This window comes from Heterodontus francisci, unplaced genomic scaffold (genome assembly GCF_036365525.1).
Source record: "Heterodontus francisci isolate sHetFra1 unplaced genomic scaffold, sHetFra1.hap1 HAP1_SCAFFOLD_645, whole genome shotgun sequence".
Lineage (NCBI taxonomy): Eukaryota > Metazoa > Chordata > Chondrichthyes > Heterodontiformes > Heterodontidae > Heterodontus > Heterodontus francisci.
Genome location: NW_027141506.1, coordinates 344,376 through 370,195, shown reverse-complemented (window position 1 = coordinate 370,195; position 25,820 = coordinate 344,376). Strand labels below are relative to the sequence as shown.

Genomic DNA, 25,820 nt, shown 5'->3' with positions numbered 1-25,820 from the left:
GAAACGTGGAAAGTGGTGAGAAGAGTGGGAGTTAGCCAGCAGGAAATGCCGCCGCCATCCAACAACTAGGAGACAGGCTGATTTACATTAATGCTTTTGTACTTATACTTGTCAGACAATGACTATTGCATGGTGCTCTCCTGTCCAACCACTGCTGGCAGTTCAAAACTGAAGATCAAAGTCAGATGCCGCAAGGAATGGCCCAGCAACAGGGCAGTTTCGTTACAGGGTCGTGACTGATCCACAAATCTTAAAACATGCTCGAGTAACACGAGCGACAGAGATCTCTGGAAAACCTTTTATTCACATTCAGCACATTACATGAGGTTTGATAAAGAAATTATACTAAACTTGTATAGAAACTTGGTCAGACCACACTCGGAGCACTGTGTACAGTTCCGGTCTCCATATCCCTCAGTTAGACCACACTCGGAGCACTGTGTACAGTTCCAGTCTCCATATCCCTCAGTTAGACCACACTCGGAGCACTGTGTACAGTTCCGGTCTCCATATCCCTCGGGTTAGACCACACTCGGAGCACTGTGTACAGTTCCGGTCTCCATATCCCTCAGTTAGACCACACTCGGAGCACTGTGTACAGTTCCGGTCTCCATATCCCTCAGTTAGACCACACTCGGAGCACTGTGTACAGTTCCGGTCTCCATATCCCTCAGTTAGACCACACTCGGAGCACTGTGTACAGTTCCGGTCTCCATATCCCTCAGTTAGACCACACTCGGAGCACTGTGTACAGTTCCAGTCTCCATATCCCTCAGTTAGACCACACGCGGAGCACTGTGTATAGTTCCGGTCTCCATATCCCTCAGTTAGACCACACTTGGTCACTGTGTACAGTTCCGGTCTCCATATCCCTCGGTTAGACCGCACTCGGAGCACTGTGTATAGTTCCGGTCTCCATATCCCTCAGTTAGACCACACTTGGTCACTGTGTACAGTTCCGGTCTCCATATCCCTCGGGTTAGACCACACTCGGAGCACTGTGTACAGTTCCGGTCTCCGTATCCCTCGGGTTAGACCACACTCAGAGCACTGTGTACAGTTCCGGTCTCCATATCCCTCAGATAGACCATACTTGGTCACTGTGTACAGTTCCGGTCTCCATATCCCTCGGGTTAGACCACACTCAGAGCACTGTGTACAGTTCCGGTCTCCATATCCCTCGGGTTAGACCACACTCGGAGCACTGTGTACAGTTCCGGTCTCCGTATCCCTCGGGTTAGACCACACTCAGAGCACTGTGTACAGTTCCGGTCTCCATATCCCTCGGGTTAGACCACACTCGGAGCACTGTGTACAGTTCCGGTCTCCATATCCCTCGGGTTAGACCACACTCAGAGCACTGTGTACAGTTCCGGTCTCCATATCCCTCAGATAGACCATACTTGGTCACTGTGTACAGTTCCGGTCTCCATATCCCTCGGGTTAGACCACACTCAGAGCACTGTGTGCAGTTCCGGTCTCCATATCCCTCAGATAGACCATACTTGGTCACTGTGTACAGTTCCGATCTCCATATCCCTCGGTTAGACCAAACCCGGAGCACTGTGTACCGTTCCGGTCTCCATATCCGTCAGTTAGACAACACTTTAGATTAGATTAGATTAGAGATACAGCACTGAAACAGGCCCTTCGGCCCACCGAGTCTGTGCCGACCATCAACCACCCATTTATACTAATCCTACACTAATCCCATATTCCTACCAAACATCCCCACCTGTCCCTATATTTCCCTACCACCTACCTATACGAGGGGCAATTTATAATGGCCAATTTACCGATCAACCTGCAAGTCTTTGGCATGTGGGAGGAAACCGGAGCACCCGGAGGAAACCCACGCAGACACAGGGAGAACTTGCAAACTCCACACAGGCAGTACCCAGAATTGAACCCGGGTGCTAACCACTGCGCCGCCCCACTCGGAGCACTGTGTACAGTTCCGGTCACTGTATTATAAAAAGGTTGGAGGTATTGGACAGCAAAAAAAAAGATTTACAATGATAATTCAGTAATGCAAGGTTATGCCTATCAGAATCAGACATCATCATCCGCTCTCTGGATTTGCTGCTGTTTCATTGCAGGCCGATCGACAAAGTGTGGCAGCGTGAGCGTGACAACAGGAATCAACAGTGGTGAAACAGGGATGTTCGACTTTCTTAGGCCAATGTCAAGCATTTTTAGATCTCACCCCTCTCTTAATCGAGCACCGTCTCCAGTCCAAACAGCCGTGCCAAGTAGTCAAAGCAGGGGATTCCGCAAATCCAGTAATGGTGGGTGCTGCAGATGTCGTTGTTCCATTTCTGCGCATCGAAACGTGAGCCCTTTGTGACGCAGCGCTCCTGTCCAAAATTGTTCGGTTCCCCTGTGTCCCAAAACCTGTCGGAAAAAATCAGCACCCGTGAGGGAGTTACTGGTGCGGTTAAAAATAGTCAGCCTTTCCTGGTCGAATATCCACCCCCTCTCACTCCCACAGTCTGCCCTGCTCGTGCCCCCAGGGTGCCTAACCTTGCTCCCTGTTATCAAGGCACCAGTTCAGCGGTAATCCCGGGAATGCCAATGTGCCTTTTTCTACAGGCCGTAAGAATAGAGACTTTCGGCCCTCAGGTCATTGTCATCTGTCCATAACCTCTGAAACTTGACCAAATTTCCCAGCATGCTTTGCCATGTCAAACAAGGCTTATTGAAGTCAAGTAACCCGCGAAAAGATGCGGGCTGCTTATTCTCCAGATAAACAAGGATTGCTGGACCGTGACGGCAGGCGGGTGAGGGGGGTGGGGGGGGGGGGGGGTGTGTGGAGGTGCAACACTTTTGAGGCCTGGAAGAGAGCTGAACACAAGAGACAACCACACCTCCAAGCTGTGCTTCGACTTCCAGTTAAATCGTGCCTTATTAAGAAATGTTTCCCGGAAGGCAGGAGCTAATTGATGTGTTGACCTTAGTGAAACACTTTTGTTTCACTAGTATAGGTAGGCGGTAGGGAATATGGGATTACTGTAGGGTTAGTACAAATGGGTGGTTCTCGGTCGGCACTGACTCGGTGTGCCGAAGGGCCTGTTTCAGTGCTGTATCTCGAAATAAATAAATAAATAAATGACGTACCAATCTGAACAATGAAAGCCCTGAATGGTGGTGAATCATAAAAACGTATCATTGGAGACGGTAAGGGAGACGATAGAGGAAAACCTCATTGATTATGGTCCCAGAAACATGTAAGTGAACAACATCAGGGCGGGCTTTCACCCCATGGTTTAAACAAAGAACTTGATGCCCCAATGGATATGTGGTATTAAGAACTTAGGGATGGCAATAGGGCTCAGTCAACACGATAATTCAGGTTCACCGCTGACAAAGGGGATTAAAGGGCAGAAACAGCACTTGGGCTGCAGTTGGAAAGAGGTGAGAACCATTCGCCTCAGACCGACAATCAACACGGACTGATCGTCCGCTAGTGCATGGTTAACTCTTGTAACATTAATGGTGGGCTGTCCACATCGCAGGGCTTTCTTCAGCGTTAATGTTAGATTGTGCGGAAGTGGTTTTGAATCATGAACCCGTAGACTCGAGGAACGGGGTCTTACAATGTGGCCGTTGCTGAAAAAGCTGCCATTTGTTTGCCCATTGCCAGCGACCCTGAGAAGGTGGCAACACCTTGAACCTCAGCAAGCGGATTTGGGTGACCGCGTGGCCACTTCAGCGGGCAGTTCAAAGACAAGTACATTGTGTTAAACTGGAATCGAACGCCAGTAAACTGAGCACTAGGCCAGGATTGCAGCTTGGGGCTCCCCTGCCCTGACCAAAAACAACTCACTCTGTCTCTAACGTTTCGCCATTCACCCAGCGGAAATCATTAACAACTTCCAGATCAGTTAGTCCAATCCAACGTTTCTTCATATCATATTCTGCTATGAAATCCTGCAATAAAAAAAGGGAAGAAGGCTCAGGGAAACCACCAGCGACGCACATGTGGCCAAAGCTGGACTTCCAAGACACTCCTCCCGGTCTCAGGTTGTTACCAAGAACACTGGCTGCCCCTTTTGTCTTAAATTAGTCCTTCATTCAAAAATCACTCACTCACAAGGAGGCGCTAGAACTTCAATCTGCAAACATAACTGGGGAGGAGCCTCTAACCCCTCTCTCTCACACTCCTGTATCTGGGGAGGTCCCTCTAACCCCTCTCTCTCACACCCCTGAATCTGGGGAGGTCCCTCTAACCCCTCTCTCTCACACTCCTGTATCTGGGGAGGTCCCTCCAACCCCTCTCTCTCACACTCCTGTATCTGGGGAGGTCCCTCTAACCCCTCTCTCTCACACCCCTGAATCTGGGGAGGTCCCTCTAACCCCTCTCTCTCACACTCCTGTATCTGGGGAGGTCCCTCTAACCCCTCTCTCTCACACCCCTGAATCTGGGGAGGTCCCTCTAACCCCTCTCTCTCACACTCCTGTATCTGGGGAGGTGCCTCTAACCCCTCTCTCTCACACTCCTGTATCTGGGGAGGTCCCTCTAACCCCTCTCTCTCACACTCCTGTATCTGGGGAGGTCCCTCTAACACCTCTCTCTCACACTCCTGTATCTGGGGAGGTCCCTCTAACCCCTCTCTCTCACACCCCTGTATCTGGGGAGGTCCCTCTAACCCCTCTCTCTCACACCCCTGAATCTGGGGAGGTCCCTCTAACCCCCCTCTCTCACACCCCTGAATCTGGGGAGGTCCCTCTAACCCCCTCTCTCACACTCCTGTATCTGGGGAGGTCCCTCTAACCCCTCTCTCTCACACCCCTGTATCTGGGGAGGTCCCTCTAACCCCTCTCTCTCACACTCCTGTATCTGGGGAGGTCCCTCTAACCCCTCTCTCTCACACCCCTGTATCTGGGGAGGTCCCACTAACCCCTCTCTCTCTCACACTCCTGTATCTGGGGAGGTCCCTCTAACCCCTCTCTCTCACACCCCTGTATCTGGGGAGGTCCCTCTAACCTCTCTCTCTCACACTCCTGTATCTGGGGAGGTCCCCCTAATCCCTCTCTCTCACACCCCTGTATCTGGGGAGGTCCCACTAACCCCTCTCTCTCACACCCCTGTATCTGGGGAGGTCCCTCTAACCCCTCTCTCTCACACTCCTGTATCTGGGGAGGTCCCTCTAACCCCTCTCTCTCACAATCCTGTATCTGGGGAGGTCCCTCTAACCCCTCTCTCTCACACCCCTGTATCTGGGGAGGTCCCTCTAACCCCTCTCTCTCACACCCCTGTATCTGGGGAGGTCCCTCTAACCCCTCTCTCTCACACTCCTGTATCTGGGGAGGTCCCTCTAACCCCCCTCTCTCACACTCCTGTATCTGGGGAGGTCCCTCTAACCCCTCTCTCTCACACCCCTGTATCTGGGGAGGTCCCTCTAACCCCTCTCTCTCACACCCCTGTATCTGGGGAGGTCCCTCTAACCCCTCTCTCTCACACTCCTGTATCTGGGGAGGTCCCTCTAACCCCTCTCTCTCACACCCCTGTATCTGGGGAGGTCCCTCTAACCCCTCTCTCTCACACCCCTGTATCTGGGGAAATCCCTCTAATCCCCCGCTATCTCTCACACTCCTGTATCTGGGGAGGTCCCTCTAACTCCTCTCTCTCACACTCCTGTATCTGGGGAGGTCCCTCTAACCCCTCTCTCTCACAATCCTGTATCTGGGGAGGCCCCTCTAACCCCTCTCTCTCACACCCCTGTATCTGGGGAGGTCCCTCCAACCCCTCTCTCTCACACTCCTGTATCTGGGGAGGTCCCTCTAACCCCTCTCTCTCACACCTGTATCTGGGGAGGTACCTCTAACCCCCTCTCTCTCACACTCCTGTATCTGGGGAGGTCCCTCTAACCCCCCTCTCTCACACCCCTGTATTTGGGGAGGTCCCTCTAACCCCCCTCTCTCACACCCCTGAATCTGGGGAGGTCCCTCTAACCCCTCTCTCTCACACCCCTGAATCTGGGGAGGTCCCTCTAACCCCTCTCTCTCACACCCCTGAATCTGGGGAGGTCCCTCTAACCCCTCTCTCTCACACTCCTGTATCTGGGGAGGTCCCTCTAACCCCTCTCTCTCTCTCACACTCCTGTATCTGGGGAGGTCCCTCTAACCCCTCTCTCTCACACCCCTGAATCTGGGGAGGTCCCTCTAACCCCTCTCTCTCACACTCCTGTATCTGGGGAGGTCCCTCTAACCCCTCTCTCTCACACTCCTGTATCTGGGGAGGTCCCTCTAACCCCCCTCTCTCACACCCCTGTATCTGGGGAGGTCCCTCTAACCCCTCTCTCTCACACTCCTGTATCTGGGGAGGTCCCTCTAACCCCTCTCTCTCACACTCCTGTATCTGGGGAGGTCCCTCTAACCCCTCTCTCTCACACTCCTGTATCTGGGGAGGTCCCTCTAACCCCTCTCTCTCACACCCCTGAATCTGGGGAGGTCCCTCTAACCCCCCTCTCTCACACCCCTGTATTTGGGGAGGTCCCTCTAACCCCCCTCTCTCACACTCCTGTATCTGGGGAGGTCCCTCTAACCCCTCTCTCTCACACCCCTGAATCTGGGGAGGTCCCTCTAACCCCCCTCTCTCACACTCCTGTATCTGGGGAGGTCCCTCTAACCCCTCTCTCTCACACCCCTGTATCTGGGGAGGTCCCTCTAACCCCCCTCTCTCTCTCACACTCCTGTATCTGGGGAGGTCCCTCTAACCCCTCTCTCTCTCACACTCCTGTATCTGCGGAGGTCCCTCTAACCCCCCTCTCTCACACCCCTGAATCTGGGGAGGTCCCTCTAACCCCTCTCTCTCACACCTGTATCTGGGGAGGTCCCTCTAACCCCCCTCTCTCTCACACCCCTGTATCTGGGGAGGTCCCTCTAACCCCCTCTCTCTCACACTCCTGTATCTGGGGAGGTCCCTCTAACCCCTCTCTCTCACACTCCTGTATCTGGGGAGGTCCCTCTAACCCCTCTCTCTCTCTCACACTCCTGTATCTGGGGAGGTCCCTCTAACCCCCTCTCTCTCACACCCCTGTATCTGGGGAGGTCCCTCTAACCCCTCTCTCTCACACTCCTGTATCTGGGGAGGTCCCTCTAACCCCCTCTCTCTCACACTCCTGTATCTGGGGAGGTCCCTCTAACCCCCCTCTCTCACACCCCTGTATCTGGGGAGGTCCCTCTAACCCCTCTCTCTCACACTCCTGTATCTGGGGAGGTCCCTCTAACCCCTCTCTCTCTCTCACACTCCTGTATCTGGGGAGGTCCCTCTAACCCCCTCTCTCTCACACCCCTGTATCTGGGGAGGTCCCTCTAACCCCTCTCTCTCACACCCCTGTATCTGGGGAGGTCCCTCTAACCCCCTCTCTCTCACACTCCTGTATCTGGGGAGGTCCCTCTAACCCCTCTCTCTCACACTCCTGTATCTGGGGAGGTCCCTCTAACCCCCCTCTCTCACACCCCTGAATCTGGGGAGGTCCCTCTAACCCCCTCTCTCTCACACTCCTGTATCTGGGGAGGTCCCTCTAACCCCCCTCTCTCACACCCCTGAATCTGGGGAGGTCCCTCTAACCCCCCTCTCTCACACCCCTGAATCTGGGGAGGTCCCTCTAACCCCCCCTCTCTCACACCCCTGAATCTGGGGAGGTCCCTCTAACCCCTCTCTCTCACACTCCTGTATCTGGGGAGGTCCCTCTAACCCCTCTCTCTCACACTCCTGTATCTGGGGAGGTCCCTCTAACCCCCTCTCTCTCACACTCCTGTATCTGGGGAGGTCCCTCTAACCCCCTCTCTCTCACACTCCTGTATCTGGGGAGGTCCCTCTAACCCCCTCTCTCACACTCCTGTATCTGGGGAGGTCCCTCTAACCCCTCTCTCTCACAATCCTGTATCTGGGGAGGTCCCTCTAACCCCTCTCTCTCTCACACTCCTGTATCTGGGGAGGTGCCTCTAACCCCTCTCTCTCACACCCCTGTATCTGGGGAGGTCCCTCTAACCCCTCTCTCTCACACCCCTGTATCTGGGGAGGTCCCTCTAACCCCCCTCTCTCACACCCCTGAATCTGGGGAGGTCCCTCTAACCCCTCTCTCTCACACCCCTGAATCTGGGGAGGTCCCTCTAACCCCTCTCTCTCACACTCCTGTATCTGGGGAGGTCCCTCTAACCCCCTCTCTCTCACACTCCTGTATCTGGGGAGGTCCCTCTAACCCCCTCTCTCTCACACTCCTGTATCTGGGGAGGTCCCTCTAACCCCCTCTCTCTCACACTCCTGTATCTGGGGAGGTCCCTCTAACCCCCTCTCTCTCACTCCTGCATCAGGGGAGATCCCGCTAACCCCCCTCTCTTACACCCCTGAATCTGGGGAGGTCCCTCTACCCCCCCCTCTCTCACACCCCTGAATCTGGGGAGGTCCCTCTAACCCCCTCTCTCACACTCCTGCATCAGGGGAGTTCCCGCTAACCCCCTACTCTCACACCCCTGAATCTGGGGAGGTCCCTCTAACCCCCCTCTCTCACACCCCTGAATCTGGGGAGGTCCCTCTAACCCCTCTCTCTCACACCCCTGAATCTGGGGAGGTCCCTCTAACCCCTCTCTCTCACACTCCTGTATCTGGGGAGGTCCCTCTAACCCCCTCTCTCTCACACTCCTGTATCTGGGGAGGTCCCTCTAACCCCCTCTCTCTCACACTCCTGTATCTGGGGAGGTCCCTCTAACCCCCTCTCTCTCACACTCCTGTATCTGGGGAGGTCCCTCTAACCCCCTCTCTCTCACTCCTGCATCAGGGGAGATCCCGCTAACCCCCCTCTCTTACACCCCTGAATCTGGGGAGGTCCCTCTAACCCCCCCTCTCTCACACCCCTGAATCTGGGGAGGTCCCTCTAACCCCCTCTCTCACACTCCTGCATCAGGGGAGTTCCCGCTAACCCCCTACTCTCACACCCCTGAATCTGGGGAGGTCCCTCTAACCCCCTCTCTCACACTCCTGTATCTGGGTTTCAATGTCTCATCTGAAAGACAACACCTCCAAAAGTTCAGTATTCCCTCAGTACTACCAATCTGATACTTCAGCACTCCTCCAGTACTAACCCTCCGACAGTGCAGCACTCCCTCAGTACTGACCCTCCGACAGTGCAGCACTCCCTCAGTACTGACCCTCCGACAGTGCAGCATTCCCTCAGTACTGACCCTCCGACAGTGCAGCGCTCCCTCAGTCCTGATCCTCCGACAGTACGGCACACCCTCAGTACTGATCCTCCGAAACTGCGGCGCTCCCTCAGTACTGACCGTCTGACAGTGTGGTGCTCCTTCAGTAATGTACCTCTGACAGTGCGGCACTCCCTCAGTAGTGACCCTCCGACAGTGTGGCACTTCCTCAGTACTGACCCTCCGACAGTGCGGCGCTCCCACAGTACTGACCTTCCGACAGTGCGGCACTCTCTCAGTACTGACCTTCCGACAGTGCGGCACTCCCTCAGTACTGACCCTCTGACAGTGCAGCGCTCTCTCAGTACTGACCCTCCGACAGTGCGGCGCTCTCTCAGTACTGACCCTCCGACAGTGCGGCACTGCCTCAGTACTGACCCTCCGACAGTGCGGCACTCCCTCAGTACTGACCCTCCGACAGTGCGGCACTCCCTCAGTACTGACCCTCCGACAGTGCGGCACTCCCTCAGTACTGACCCTCCGACAGTGCAACACTCCCTCGGTACTGACCCTCCGACTGTGCGGCACTCCCTCAGTACTGACCCTCCGACAGTGCGACACTCCCTCAGTACTGACCCTGCGACAGTGCGGCACTCCCTCAGTACTGACCCTCTGATAGTGCGGCGCTCTCTCAGTAATGTACCTCTGACAGTGCGGCACTCCCTCAGCAATGTACCTCTGACAGTGCGGCGCTCTCTCAGTAATGTACCTCTGACAGTGCGGCACTCCCTCAGTAATGTACCTCTGACAGTGCGGCACTCCCTCAGCAATGTACCTCTGACAGTGCGGCGCTCTCTCAGTAATGTACCTCTGACAGTGCGGCACTCCCTCAGTAATGTACCTCTGACAGTGCGGCGCTCTCTCAGTAATGTACCTCTGACAGTGCGGCGCTCTCTCAGTAATGTACCTCTGACAGTGCGGCACTCCCTCAGTAATGTACCTCTGACAGTGCGGCGCTCTCTCAGTAATGTACCTCTGACAGTGCGGCACTCCCTCAGTAATGTACCTCTGACAGTGCGGCACTCCCTCAGCAATGTACCTCTGACAGTGCGGCGCTCTCTCAGTAATGTACCTCTGACAGTGCGGCACTCCCTCAGCAATGTACCTCTGACAGTGCGGCACTCCCTCAGTAATGTACCTCTGACAGTGCGGCGCTCTCTCAGTAATGTACCTCTGACAGTGCGGTGCTCCCTCAGTCCTGTAAAATGGCGAGCGCCGGTCCTGGTTTATGAGGCTCGAATCTCGGGAGTGAGACTCGACCCCAATGGCCGTTTGAGCCCGAGCGCTGCCACGTGAGCTGAGGCTGATGCGACGTGAGGCCAAAGTGGAGGAAAGCAATCTTTTCCGAGGCGGCCTGAGGGATCTACGAGGCCCCTGGCTTCTACCTGACTGGAGAGGTAGGCCGAGAGTGACAACACCTACGGGACCGTGAGAGGTCGCCGTGATGGGTCCGAGGGCAGGTGTGTGCTACCATTACCGGAGGGGACGCACTTTGACCCTACCTGTTCACCCTGGGTCTTCACGATGGCGAGTGTGGCATGACTCATGCTGCAGGAGTTGTTGGCATTGAACCAATCTGTTTGGTTTGTTGAGAAGTAGTAGCAAGTCTTGTTAGACGCCATCCATCCATGAGGAAAGGTGATGTTGCATTCATCTGGAACAGGGACGCCAAGAAACAAGTCAACAGGAGGATGCGGGCAATTCACAACAACAACATGCATTTATGTAGCGTCTTTAACATTGTAGAAAGCCTCCCAGGGGTGCTTCACAGGGGTGTAAATCTGACTCAGAGCATGAAGATATTATAGAGGTGGGGTTGGCAGGTTGGAGGAGATATGGGCAGGTACAATTCTCATGTGGAACCCCGGTCAAATAGTTGGTGACCCTCCTTTTCAAGGTCCCTTCAATATTCACTCCCTCCACCACCGACGCACAGTGACAGCAGTGTGTACCATCTACAAGATGCACTGCAGCAACTCACCAAGGCTCCTTAGACAGCACCGCCCAAACCCGCGACCTCCACCAACTAGAAGGACAAGGGCAGCAAATACATGGGAACAGCACCACCTGCAAGTTCCCCTCCAAGTCACACACCATCCTGACTTGGAACTATATCATCCGTTCCTTTACTGTCGCTGGGTCAAAATCCTGGAACTCCCTTCCTAACAGCACTGTGGATACCTCAGGAAACAGAGAGTATGCACAAATGGGTCATTTTCTGGTTGGCAAGATGTAACGAGTGGTGTGCCACAGGGATCTGTGCTGGGGCCTCAACTTTTTACAATTTATATCAATGACTTGGATGAAGGGACCGAAGGTATGGTTACTAAATTTGCTGATGACACAAAGATAGGTAGGAAAGTAACTTGTGAAGACAACCTAAGGGGGCTGAAATGCTAACCTAAGGGAGCTCTGAGACGCAGAGGGACCTGGGTGTCCTCGTGCACGAATCGCAAAAGGTTAGTTTGCAGGTACAGCACGTAATTAGGAAAGCTAACAGAATGTTATCATTTATCACGAGGGGAATTGAATGTAAAAGTAGGGAGGTTATGCTTCAGTTATACAGGGCATTGGTGAGACCACATCTAGAGTACTGTGTATGTACTGCTCTCCTTATTGAAGGAAAGATGTAAATGCATTGGAAGCAGTTCAGAGAAGGTTCACTAGACTAATACCTGGAATGGGCGGGTTGTGTTGTGAGGAAAGATCGGACAGGCTAAGTTTGGATCCGCTGGAATTTGGAAGAGTAAGAGGTGACTTGATTAAAACAATTAAGATCCCGAGGGGTCTTGACCGGGTGGATGAAGCCAGCTCACCACGACCTTCCCAAGGGTAATTAGGGATGGGCGATAAATGCTGGCACAGCCAGGGATGCTCCCATTCCATCAGTGAACTAAACCAGCTAACATTTCACCCAATTTCAGACAGAATGAAAATGCGGCTTGCTCTAAAATAGGCAGCGATTGCAGAGGGAAATCGGACCTATTGTAGAATAGGTGAGCGATTGGAGAGAGAATTTCGGACTGTTTGTGAATGGCAGATAATTGGACAGGGAGGTTCACTGGCCCAGTCTCGCTCAACCATGCTTCCTTCAACTCGTTCTCGTACTTACTGTCAATCACAGTGTTCAACAATGTGCGGGCCCCAACTAACGTTTGGGTGTACATGAGATGTAATTGGCTGAAATTTGCCCTTAGCTGATTGTACTCTCCATCTAATTGGCTGTGGTTGGCCTGTAGATTCTTGTAGTCTTTATCTAATTGGCTGTGGTTGGCTTGTAGATTCTTGTAGTCTTTATCTAATTGGCTGTGGTTGGCTTGTAGATTCTTGTAGTCTTTATCTAATTGGCTGTGGTTGGCCTGTAGATTCTTGTAGTCTTTATCTAATTGGCTGTGGTTGGCCTGTAGATTCTTGTAGTCTTTATCTAATTGGCTGTGGTTGGCTTGTAGATTCTTGTAGTCTTTATCTAATTGGCTGTGGTTGGCCTGTAGATTCTTGTAGTCTTTATCTAATTGGCTGTGGTTGGCTTGTAGATTCTTGTAGTCTTTATCTAATTGGCTGTGGTTGGCCTGCAGATTCTTGTAGTCATTATCTAATTGGCTGGAGATGGCCTGCAGATTCTTGTAGTCTTTATCTAATTGGCTGTGGTTGGCCTGTAGTTCGCTGTAACTTTGGCTCATTTGATGGATTTTATTCAATTTGCATCCCAAGCCTAGAGTTCAGGGGATAAAGTTCAAGGTCAGCACCAAGGTTGCGACTTCCACCGTGTTATAACCCATAATCAGATTCGGAGGAGGTGTGTTTGGGGCCAACTATCTTCACAATTTGTCTTGATCAGTCCCTCAGCGTCCCAGTCCCCCCAGAAAAACCCAGTGACTTCCTCCAAACTGATTTCCCAGATAGAACCCTCCAATTCCCTCACACCCTCCTCCTGATCCTCTGGCCTTCCACCACCATCAAATTCACTCACACCCTCCTCCTGATCCTCCTCCCTCCCCAAACCATCGGAGGGTCAGTACTGAGGGAGTGTCACACTGTCGGAGGGTCATTACTGAGGGAGCGCCGCACTGTCGGAGGGTCAGTACTGAGGGAGTGTCACACTGTTGGAGCGTCAGTACTGAGGGAGGGCTGCACTGTCGGAGGGTGATTACTGAGGGAGCGCCGCACTGTCGGAGGGTCAGTACTGAGGGAGTGTCACACTGTTGGAGCGTCAGTACTGAGGGAGGGCTGCACTGTCGGAGGGTCAGTACTGAGGGAGGGCCGCACTGTCGGAGGGTCAGTACTGAGGGAGCGCCGCATTGTCAGAGGGTCAGTACTGAGGGAGCGCCGCACTGTCGGAGGGTCAGTAGTGAGGGAGTGTCGCACTGTCGGAGGGTCTGTACTGAGGGAGCGCCGCACTGTCGGAGGGTCAGTACTGAGGGAGTGTCGCGCTGTCGGAGGGTCAGTACTGAGGGGGTGCGGCATTGTCGGAGGGTCAGTACTGAGGGAGTGTCACACTGTTAGCGGGTCAGTACTGAGGGAGTGTCACACTGTCGGAGGGTCAGTACTGAGGGAGTGTCACACCGTCAGAGGGTCAGGACTGAGGGAGTGTCACACTGTTAGAGGGTCAGTACTGAGGGAGTGTCACACCGTCAGAGGGTCAGGACTGAGGGAGTGTCACACTGTTAGAGGGTCAGTACTGAGGGAGTGTCACACTGTCAGAGGGTCAGGACTGAGGGAGTGTCACACTGTCGGAGGATCAGTACTGAGGGAGTGTCACACTGTCGGAGGGTCAGTACTGAGGGAGTGTCACACCGTCAGAGGGTCAGGACTGAGGGAGTGTCACACTGTCGGAGGATCAGTACTGAGGGAGTGTCACACTGTCAGAGGGTCAGGACTGAGGGAGTGTCACATTGTCGGAGGGTCAGTACTGAGGGAGTGTCACACCGTCAGAGGGTCAGGACTGAGGGAGTGTCACACTGTTAGAGGGTCAGTACTGAGGGAGTGTCACACTGTCGGAGGATCAGTACTGAGGGAGTGTCACACTGTCGGAGGATCAGTACTGAGGGAGTGTCACACTGTCAGAGGGTCAGGACTGAGGGAGTGTCACACCGTCAGAGGGTCAGGACTGAGGGAGTGTCACACTGTCGGAGGATCAGTACTGAGGGAGTGTCACACTGTCGGAGGATCAGTACTGAGGGAGTGTCACACTGTCAGAGGGTCAGGACTGAGGGAGTGTCACACCGTCAGAGGGTCAGGACTGAGGGAGTGTCACACTGTCGGAGGATCAGTACTGAGGGAGTGTCACACTGTCGGAGGATCAGTACTGAGGGAGTGTCACACTGTCAGAGGGTCAGGACTGAGGGAGTCACACTGTCGGAGGGTCAGTACTGAGGGAGTGTCACACCGTCAGAGGGTCAGGACTGAGGGAGTGTCACACTGTCGGAGGATCAGTACTGAGGGAGTGTCACACTGTCGGAGGGTCAGTACTGAGGGAGTGTCACGCTGTTGGAGGGTCAGTACTGAGGGAGTGTCACACTGTCGGAGGGTCAGTACTGAGGGAGTGTCACACTGTCAGAGGGTCAGTACTGAGGCAGTGTCACACTGTCGGAGGGTCAGTACTGAGGGAGTGTCACACTGTCAGAGGGTCAGTACTGAGGGAGTGTCACACTGTTGGAGGGTCAGTACTGAGGGAGTGTCACACTGTCGGAGGGTCAGTACTGAGGGAGTGTCACACTGTCGGAGGGTCAGTACTGAGGGAGTGCTGCACTGTCGGAGGGTCAGTACTGAGGGAGTGTCACACTGTCGGAGGGTCAGTACTGAGGGAGTGTCACACTGTCGGAGGGTCAGTACTGAGGGAGTGTCACACTGTCAGAGGGTCAGTACTGAGGGAGTGTCACACTGTCGGAGGGTCAGTACTGAGGGAGTGCTGCACTGTCGGAGGGTCAGTACTGAGGGAGTGTCACACTGTTAGAGGGTCAGTACTGAGGGAGTGCTGCACTGTCGGAGGGTCAGTACTGAGGGAGTGTCACACTGTCGGAGGGTCAGTACTGAGGGAGTGCTGTACTTTCGGAGGTCTGTACTGAGGGAAAAAAACGAAAATGAAGACTTACAAATTGCCAGAACAATGACGGCAATAATTAGGACGATGCCAAAAAGAAGAGCCAGTAACCAAACGATCCAAGACCAGGACTTGTCTGTAAAAAGGACAGCACCATTAACAAGAATCATATCCTTTTATGAATGTCCTTCACACAAATGATCACCTCGCAACATCCGCTTGAAACCCTCAATCTGTGGGACTCGGCTCCCCCCGCACCCCGTCCCTAAATCTGTGGGACTCCTTGTCCCCATTTCTCAAGCCCAGTCATTGTAAAAACTGTCGCCATTATCCCCACTCTCCCCAATGGTCATTACCTGAGATCTCCACATGATGAATAGCCTTGCCGAACAGAGCCCCTCGTCTGTGCAGGTTACAGACCCAGTCCCCATTGTCTGCCTTATTTACTCCCCTGATGCTCAGGGTGTTCTGATTCACTGTCAGGCGGCCTCCACTCCTCACTTCATTATTGTTGTGAGTCCAGTAGAATTGATCGAGTGGCCGTGCATTAAATGCAATCACCGTCAGAACCAGAGTGGCGTCTTTTACAACCGGTTTCTTCGAATAGAAAAGCACTGCAGCAGAGCAGTCACAGGGTTAGATACAGAGTAAAGCTCCCTCTACACTGTCCCCATCAAACACTCCCAGGACAGGTACAGTACGGGGTTAGATACAGAGTAAAGCTCCCTCTACACTGTCCCCATCAAACACTCCCCAGGACAGGTACAGTACGGGGGTTAGATACAGAGTAAAGCTCCCTCTACACTGTCCCCCATCAAACACTCCCAGGACAGGTACAGTACGGGGGTTAGATACAGAGTAAAGCTCTCTCTACACTGTCCCCCATCAAACACTCCCAGGACAGGTACAGTACGGGGGTTAGATACAGAGTAAAGCTCCCTCTACACTGTCCCCCATCAAACACTCCCCAGGACAGGTACAGTACGGGGGTAAGATACAGAGTAAAGCTCTCTCTACACTGTCCCCCATCAACACTCCCAGGACAGGTACAGTACGGGGGTTAGATACAGAGTAAAGCTCCCTCTACACTGTCCCCATCAACACTCCCAGGACAGGTACAGTACGGGGGTTAGATACAGAGTAAAGCTCCCTCTACACTGTCCCCCATCAAACACTCCCAGGACAGGTACAGTACGGGGGTTAGATACAGAGTAAAGCTCCCTCTACACTGTCCCCCATCAAACACTCCCCAGGACAGGTACAGTACGGGGGTTAGATACAGAGTAAAGCTCTCTCTACACTGTCCCCCATCAACACTCCCAGGACAGGTACAGTACGGGGGTTAGATACAGAGTAAAGCTCCCTCTACACTGTCCCCATCAACACTCCCAGGACAGGTACAGTACGGGGGTTAGATACAGAGTAAAGCTCCCTCTACACTGTCCCCCATCAACACTCCCAGGACAGGTACAGTACGGGGGTTAGATACAGAGTAAAGCTCCCTCTACACTGTCCCCCATCAAACACTCCCAGGACAGGTACAGTACGGGGGTTAGATATAGAGTAAAGCCCCCTCTACACTGTCCCCATCAAACACTCCCAGGACAGGTACAGTACGGGGGTTAGATACAGAGTAAAGCTCCCTCTACACTGTCCCCCATCAAACACTCCCCAGGACAGGTACAGTACGGGGGTTAGATACAGAGTAAAGCTCCCTCTACACTGTCCCCCATCAAACACTCCCAGGCCCCCATCAAACACTCCCAGGACAGGTACAGCACTGGGATTGGCTGGGCAATTTGGAGCACTTCCTGCCAGCAATCAGGGGGAGCAGCTGCACCAATTGCAGAGTGGAGAGTGGAATAACTGCAAAGAGGTGACTATAGAGTGGAGACAGCTGCATTTACTGAGGAACTGTTGCACTTTTTCAAGGATTAAGAAGACCTGCAAGTCATTTTGGAGAGGTGGGTGTTGGAGCACCAGAGAACTGTTGGTTGTTTGGACTGTTGGGGGAGGGAGGAGGCACCAGAAGATCCAGGGGTGGGGCTGCCAAATTCTATAGGGAGCCCCTGTACGAGCTCTTGTGTTTATCTGCCATCCTGCACAGAAGGGGTTCCCTCCCCACCCCCAACTTTGTGGCTCGGGACGGCTGGAGCTGCCCGGCTGAAGACTATCTTTATACAACAACAGAAAAGGGAGAGAACCGGGCGGCTCTAGCCGACCCGGGCGAAGAGCCCTCCCCTAACTGGAAGATTGAACTGTAGACTCTGCAGGAAGGTGCTCCAACCACCAAGTGAACTGTAACATCCTCGCAGCTGTTCTCTCTCTTCCATCACTCGGCCACCTATCCTCTCCTCTCCTTTTCAACCCTAACCTCCTCTACTCCCATCCCCACCTCCCCCATCATATTGTTTGTGTTAAAGAAAACTGTCGTGTGCTTTGTTTCTTGGGGGTGGGCGTAGCTCTGCGACCCCATGGCAAGCCCCTCTTCGCCGGTGGCGGGGCCTTCCCGTACATATGCTGCTGCGGCTGCTGCAGCTGCACCTGTTGCCCCGTCACCGTTTGCTTTATTAACATCGAAGCATGGGGTCAAGAGCTACGTCCACCCGACCATGACGATAGAGGCATGCGTGAAAGCAATGGCCGAGGTTGTCGGCCCTTCGGCCATTGTTGCAGCCTCTAAAATGTATGGGAAGGCAGTGTTGTTCCTGAGGACCGAGCGGGCGGTGTCCCTGGCTCTGAGCAAGGGGCTCACCGTGGGCGGGACCTTTCTGCCAGTGGACCCCCGGGAGGCCACTGCGCAAAGGCTCATTCTATCCAATGTCCCGCCCTTCATTCCCGGTGAGCTCCTCCTTCCCCACCTGCACCATCTGGGGGAGGTAAAGACGGGGCTCACCCCAGTCCCGCTCGGTCTTCGGGAGAACAGCCTCCGACACGTCTACTCCTTCCGCCGCCAGTTATTCATGCAGCTGGCGCGGCAGGAGGTGACAGAGGGCCACTTCAATGTAGAATTCCAGGGGACGGCCTACCGCGTCTTCTGGACCTTGGACGGGGTGCGGTGCCATGTCTGTAAGGGGGTGGGGCATGTTCGTAAGAACTGCCCCAACCTCCCGGCTGCCAACTCCAACTCGGCGGCCCAGGGTGGCGACGCTGCACCTCCTCCCACCCCCCCTACACCTCCACCAGATACCATTCAGTCGGTACCGGAGGCTGTGGTTTTCACGGCCTCCGGCAGGGAGTGGGGTGACCGTCCAAGTGGAAGGAAGGCGCGGAGGAGAAATAAACATCGAGAGGCGCGTCCTCTGGACACCGTGACACTACCCGAGTCTGAGTTCAGCCCAAGGCCCGATCTCGGGAAGTCAACTTGCCCCAGGGCTGGGCTCAGGCCCAGGGTGAATAAAAAAAAAAGGAGAGTGTGGAGGTGGAGGCCTCTGATGATATGGAGGTCTCTGAGCCTCCGCACACAACTGGGAAAAAGAGGAGAAGGCAACCCTCCACAGAGGTAACAAGGGGCCCTGAGGCGCAGGGCACATCTGTTGGAGGAGAGCTGTCTCCTGTTTCGGGTCCCCAGGTTTCCCCTACCGCCACCACCAAGGCTGCAAAGTCCGGGCAGGAGCTCCCTATTCCTCAGGATGGAGGGGAGGGGAAGGCCCCGGTACTTGAGGCCCCTCTTGAAGGAGTAAGTGGGGCCCTGCTTGTGGTGGGGGAGCCTGGGGACTCCGCCCATTCTGCCACTGCTACTGGGTCGGGTGCCCTGAATGAAGGGGAGGGCGAGGCCCCAGAGGGTCAGCCCTCCCAGCCGGAGTCCACCACCAACCAGGAGACACCCGACCCAGTTATAACTGAGAATGCTGCCCCATCTGCTGGGCCTGTGGGTGCTGGCGGAGCGGGAGATAGCCTCCTCCCTCCGCCTCCAGTCTCGGCTCCGGCTGGTTTCCCGGAGTCCGGAACTTCTGTCTTCCCTGGACCACTCATTGGCCTGGGGACGGAGGTGGAGAGGGGGGTCCTGAACCGCTGGTGCCTACAGGCTCCAGTTTCACAATAGAACCCAGAGAGGACTCCTCCGCCATCGATCCTGGGGGTGGGATCGTGACGGAGGCGGGACCAGCTGGCGCGGCCGGGACGTTCGCCCCACAGTGTGCGGTGGGCATGTCGGCCGCTGGCGGTGACGACCCGGAGGAGGATGGGGATTCGGTGGGGGGCACGGAGGATGATCTTGATTCCATCGCCAGTGAGGTGGTGGAGTCCCTCGTGCCTCCCACCGAATCTCCCCTCATCCCCACGGCGGAACTCCGGGATTTCCTCGCGGTTTGCAGGGGCTGCCGCAATAAAGTTCAGCTGGCCCTCGACTGCTGGTCGAATCTGGCGCTGATCATCCAGTCCGTCCGTGCTGCCCTGAAGATAACGGGCAAGCGCGCGGACGTGAAACTGGTTGAGAGGCGCCGTTTTAATGTGTTCATCAATGGGTTGCTGGGGGAGTGGAGGGCCAGGTGCACTTCCACTCCCTCCTCACAGTGAGCTGTTGGTGACGGGTTTTAAGTACCTTTGACATGAAGATAACCATAGCCAGCCTCAACATCAACGGCAGCAGAGGGGCTCACCGCAGATTTCACAATCTCTCAGTCCTTAGGGAAGGGAGATACGCGGTGAACTTTCTGCAGGAAACCCACACCGTTCCGGGAGACGAAGCCACCTGGCTCCTGGAGTGGCAGGGGGGGGTCTACATGAGTCACCTCACCCCTATTTCTAGTGGGGTGGCTATCTTGTTGGCCCCGACTTTTCAGCCGGAGATCTTGGGGGTCAAGGAGCTAGTGCCGGGCCGCTTGCTCCACCTCGCCGTTCGCCTGGGTAGCGTGCCGCTCCACTTTGTGAACGTGTACGTGCCCAGGCCCGGCGCGTTGCAAGCGCGCTTCTTTGAAGAAGTGTCCGCTCTCTTGAGCTCCATCGATAGCGGCGAGTGCATCATCCTCGGGGGGGATTTTAACTGCACCGTTGAGGTGGGGGATCGCTCCGGTCCCCAGCGCGGCCAAGCGTCGGTGGAGAAGTTGAGGGGACTGATCAGCTCCCTTAACTTGGTGGACGTCTGGCGGAATCTCCATCCCGACTCCAGCGCCTTCACGTGGAGGTCTGGAGGAGGGGGGTCGCGAATCGACCGCCTCTACTTTTCGCAGGCGTACGTCTCCCGTGTCTCGGCGGCCTCCATGCGGCTGGTGCCGTGCTCGGACTACCGCCTGGTGTGGGCGGAGTTCACTCCGCTCCGCACGCGGGCCGGGTCCGCGTACTGGCACTTTAACAACCGGCTGCTGGAGGACGTGCGATTTCGGGACTCGTTCTGTCGATTCTGGGCCGACTGGAGAAGGAAGCAGGGGGACTTCCCCTCCTTGAGGCTATGGTGGGATGTGGGCAAGACTCACATCCGCGTCTTCTGTCAGGAGTACGCGAAGGGGTCGACCAAGAGGCGGGAAGCCGAGATCGGGCGCCTTGAGAGGGAGGTGCTCGACTTGGAATCCCGCCTCGGTCATGCCGTCGCGGACCCGGCCCTGTGGCAGGTGTACAAAGAGAAGGGCGCGCTGAGGGACCTGCAGCTCATCGGGTCCCGAGGCGCGTACGTGGGGTCGCGGATCCAGATCCTGGAAGATTTGGACCGCGCCTCACCCTTTTTCTACTCGCTGGTAAAATGGCGGGGGGTCTGTAAGCAGCTCATCGAGCTGCTGACCGACGACGGATCCTCCATCACGGATCCGGAGGGAATGGGCCTCCTGGTCCGGACGTATTACAGTGCGTTGTTCTCTCCGGATCCGTCCAGCGAGGATGCGCGCTGAGTTTTGTGGGAGGACCTGCTGCAGGTCAGCTCGGAGGGCGCCAAAGGATTGGAGGCTCCGCTCATGGCGGAGCTGACTGGCGTCCTCCACCAGCTCTCGAGGGGCAAATCCCCAGGGCTGGATGGGTTGACCGTGGATTTCTTTAGGGCGTTCTGGGACGTCCTGGGGGAAAGCCTGGCGACCGGGGAGATGCCCCTCTCGTGATGCAGGGCGGTCATTGTCCTGCTGCCAAAGAGGGGCGATCCCCGTCTGCTTAAAAACTGGCGTCCGGTCTCCCTCCTCAGCAAGGATTATAAGATCTTTGCCCAGGCTATGTCTACCCGCCTGGGCTCCGTGCTGGCCCACATGATCCACCCCAACCAGTCCTACATGGTCCCGGGCCGGTCCATCCAGGACAACATCCACCTGGTCCGGGACCTGATCCATCTTTCCCAGAGGACTGGTCAGTCGATCACCTTTCTTTCCCTCGATCAGGATGTGGGCGTCCCTGGCCAGGCCAGCATTTATTGCCGATCCCTAACTGAGTGGCTTGCTAGGCCATTTCGGAGGGCATGTAAGAGTCAACCAAATTGCTGTGGGTCTGGAATCACATGTAGGCCAGACCAGGTAAGGACAACAGATTCCCTTCCCTAAAGGACATTAGTGAACCAGATGGGTTTTTTACAACAATCGACAATGGTTTCAGGGCCATCATTAGACTAGCTTTTTTGATAAATTCCAGCTTTATTAATTGAATTCAAATTCCACCTTCTGCTGTGGTGGGATTTGAACCTATGTCCCCAGAGAAATACCCTGGGTCTCTGGGTTTCTATTCCAGTGACAATACCACTACACCACCGCCTCCCCATAAATATGTATATAAAGGGGGCCTGAGGAAATAAAGGCCCCCTCGACATAAAATATACAAAAAAGGGTTAGATACAGAGTTTTTAAAAAACAGGTTAGATCGAGAGTAAGCGTTCTTCTCCAAAACCTGTGATCTCCAACGAATAGACAAGGATTGGAAAATCCTGGAACTCCCTCTCGAACAGCACTGTGGGTGTACCTACCCCACACGGACTGCAGCGGTTCTAGAAGGCAGCTCACCACCACCTTCCCGAGCAATTAGGGATGGGCAATAAATGCTGGCCTGGCCAGCGATGCCCACATCCCACAAAGGAATAAAGTTCTGCACTTCTGCATCTCCTTTTTGTCGAAACAATAACAGTATTCTGACCCTAAACAGAACAGGAAATGAGATAGGTATGGGTGAGGACTGAAGTTGGCCCAATATTATGTCAGTAACTCGGAAATACATGTTGAAATATCACATTAGCAGGAGATGTAAGAGTTAGGTAAGAGTGAGTCACAGCGAAGAATCAAAATAGGAGTTCAGAAAAATGAAAGAGCTTGCATTGATATAGAGCCCTCCATTCATCCAGATAAAATAGTACTGAGGGAGTGCTGCACTGTCGGAGGGTCAGTACTGAGGGAGTGCCGCACTGTCGGAGGGTCAGTACTGAGGGAGTGCCGCACTGTCGGAGGGTCAGTACTGAGGGAGTGCCGCACTGTCGGAGGGTCAGTACTGAGGGAGTGCCGCACTGTCGCAGGGTCAGTACTGAGGGAGTGCCGCACTGTCGGAGGGTCAGTACTGAGGGAGTGCCGCACTGTCGGAGGGTCAGTACTGAGGGAGTGCCGCACTGTCGGAGGGTCAGTACTGAGGGAGTGCCGCACTGTCGGAGGGTCAGTACTGAGGGAGTGCCGCACTGTCGGAGAGTCAGTACTGAGGGAGCGCCGCACTGTCGGAGGGTCAGTACTGAGGGAGTGCCACACTGTCAGAGGGTCAGTACTGAGGGAGCGCCGCACTGTCGGAGGGTCAGTACTGAGGGAGTGTCACACTGTCAGAGGGTCAGTACTGAGGGAGAGCCGCACTGTCAGAGGGTCAGTACTGAGGGAGCGCCGCACTGTCGGAGGGTCAGTACTGAGGGAGTGATACACTGACGGAGGGTCAGTACTGAGGGAGTGTTGCACCGAGGGAGCGCCGCACAATTGGAGGGTCAGTACCGAGGGAGCGCCGCACTGTCGGGGAGCCAGTTCTGAGGGAGTGCCGCACTGTCGGAGGGTCAGGGCGCGAGAGTGCTCGGCTGTTGGAGATGAGACATTAAACTCGGGCCTCTCAGGTTGATTATAAAAGATCCTATTGCCAGTAATGAAAGAAGGACAGGGGGAGTTGCCCTGGCTCCAATATTGATCCTCAACTAACATCACAACCAGGCAGATTAGCTGCTCAATATCCCATTGCTGTTTGTGGGATCCTGCTGTGCACAATTTGGCTGCATTGTTTCCGATATTACAATGGTGAGCTGTGAAGTGCTTTGGGATGTCCTGAGGGATTGAACGGTGCATTCTGAACGGGAGTTCTGCCGTTGGTTTTCAGTATGAATGTGTGACCTTGCCCTGAATATTGGGGAGTGTTCCAAGACTGTGCTTTGGACCTCGTCACCATGGTGATACTGTCATAAGTTGTGAATGATTCAGAACCATGAATCAATTCATTGATTAAAGCACTGGAGTTGAGACAAGCTCTTGGCTTATGAATTGTATCTGTATCTCTATCTGTATCTTTGGCCTCCTTATCTCGAGAGACAATGGATAAGCGCCTGGAGGTGGTCAGTGGTTTGTGAAGCAGCACCTGGAGTGGCTATAAAGGTCAATTCTGCAGTGACAGACTCTTCCACAGGTGCTGCAGATAAAATTGGTTGTCGGGGCTGTTGCACAGTTGGCTCTCCCCTTGCGCCTCTGTCTTTTTTCCTGCCAACTACTAAGTCTCTTCGACTCGCCATATTTTAGCCCTGTCTTTATGGCTGCCCGCCAGCTCTGGCGAACGCTGGCGGCTCTCCCTCAGTAGTGACCCTCCGACAGTGCGACACTCCCTCAGTACTGACCCTCCGACAGTGTGACACTCCCTCAGTACTGACCCTCCGACAGTGCGGAGCTCCCTCAGTACTCAGTGGTGCCCTCAGCTCCCGGGTTGTGGAGCGCGGTTCGGACTCTCTATTCTGTGGTTGGGTGGGGGGTGGGGGGAGGGGGGAGGGTTCCATCCTGCACACACTTTATCAGCTGTACACTTTTGTCTCGCACTCACCATTTGTCAGGCTCAAGTTCCTGTTGTCAAAGCCTTCCGACCCCTTGCCGGCCATCTCAAAACTGTGACGATCGCCTTGGCACGGAGAACCTGTCCTCAACCTGCAGGCTTCCGATCGCTTTGGGACTCTTCCCGCCTTCGCACCAAACTGCTGACACTTGTCTGGTTTTGCCTCTTGTGGAGTCACTGCCTTAGTGCGGCAGCGTTTTGTTCAGCAGCTGTAGACAGTGATTCAAACATTCCTGGTGGGGAGGAGGTGTGGCTTTAACTAAAGGCTTCTGGAACAATTACGTAGTTTGCGATGTGTTTTTTTTTATATAAGTGATTACCGACAGTAAAATTTGAATCGCAAATGGCTTATGTGTTTTTATTTTCTGTTACTGAAGGCTTTATGCCTTCTATTCGGTATCTTGAATATAGCAGGGAGCAGAAATACAGCCTCACCACCAGACGTTAACCCCCTGTTATCCAGAGAGTGAAGAGGAAAGAGGGGAATTCGAGGGGTAGGGTAGGGTGGGGTGGGGACAGAAACAGAATCAAGAGTGATGCCCCCTCTGTAAATTCAAATCCCTGCTGCCCCTCTGTCCTATTCACCCTTCCCTCACTGACCTGGACTGGCTCCCAGTCCAGCAACGCCTCCATTTGAAAATTCACATCCTCATTTTCTTCGCTTTTTTTTTTTTACATCCTCTCACTCTTGTAAACTCCAGAGAGTATCGGCCCCATTTACTCAGCCTCTCGCCGTAGGACAGCCCTCTCATCCCAAAGACCAATCGAGTCGAGCTTCGCTGTGCTGCCTCCAAGGCAAGTATATCCGTCCTTCTGACAGCAGTGGTTGGGGTGGGGGATCACCAGGAAATGCGGAGAGAGGCAGGTGGATGGAATGAGCGATCAGAGACAGAGCCGGTGAGCAGTTTCAGCAGACGGGAGCAGGACGCCATTGTCCTTTAAGTGGTCTAGCCGGACCTGGCAGTGATGGGTTAAACCAGCTGTCCACCGTACCTGTTCAAGTCTGCGTTCAGGGAGCGGAGGTGTGGGCCGTACCAGGGCAGGGTGAGAAGGGGTAATGGTTTTAATAGGGACTAAGGGGGGTCAAAGGTGGAGGTGAGGGTGCGGCTTAGCAAATCAGTAGCTGCTGAAATGAGCTGGAGAATGGAAGGCCAAAGGCTAGACAGTTGGGAGTTTTGAAAGTGCAGTTGTAGCTGAATTGGGGGACGGATACTGCAGGAGGTAGAGTTGGGGTGTGGAAGGGGGGATGTAGGTGCAGAGCAACAGGAGGTGATGAGAGAGGGCCTGATCTGAGATTGTTACAATGGGAGTAGTGAGGCCAGGTGATGTCAAATTGCAGGCTGTGAATATGGGTTGGGGAGTTAACTGGGTTTGGCAGGGAGGGGGTGGGGGAGAGATTTAGGGAGGAACAGAGGGCAGTGAAGTCGGAAGAGGGGACATGATGAGATGAGGTGGAGGCTGAAATCACCGAGGACAAGAAGGTGCTCAGTGTAGAGGCTGAGGGAGGAAAGCAGTGACGTTATCTCGGTGAGAAAATGGTCAGTTTACTGGCGAGGGCAGTAGAGAACAAGGATTTTAAATGAGAGGTGAGAGGGTTGGAGAAAGGGGAGATGCTCAA

General features: G+C 54.5%; 1 protein-coding gene across 2 annotated transcripts; it reads right to left on the bottom strand.

The window, feature by feature from the left end:
• Positions 1 to 286: 286 nt before the first annotated feature.
• LOC137363927 (low affinity immunoglobulin epsilon Fc receptor-like) lies at positions 287 to 24,861 on the bottom strand. Of its 2 annotated transcripts, XM_068027428.1 has the most exons (8): positions 24,803 to 24,861; positions 24,194 to 24,435; positions 15,604 to 15,861; positions 15,300 to 15,383; positions 12,320 to 12,919; positions 10,710 to 10,861; positions 3,827 to 3,930; positions 287 to 2,394 (listed from the first exon to the last, which is right to left on the bottom strand). In XM_068027428.1, exons 2-8 carry the CDS (start codon positions 24,246 to 24,248, stop codon positions 2,214 to 2,216), a joined length of 1,434 nt encoding a protein of 477 aa, XP_067883529.1. In that variant the 5' UTR covers positions 24,249 to 24,435; positions 24,803 to 24,861; the 3' UTR covers positions 287 to 2,213. The 2 variants fall into 2 exon arrangements, with proteins under 2 accessions (XP_067883529.1, XP_067883530.1); XM_068027429.1 differs by lacking the exons at positions 15,604 to 15,861; positions 24,803 to 24,861 and having other exon boundaries at positions 24,194 to 24,632.
• Between the last annotated feature and the right edge of the window lie 959 nt (positions 24,862 to 25,820).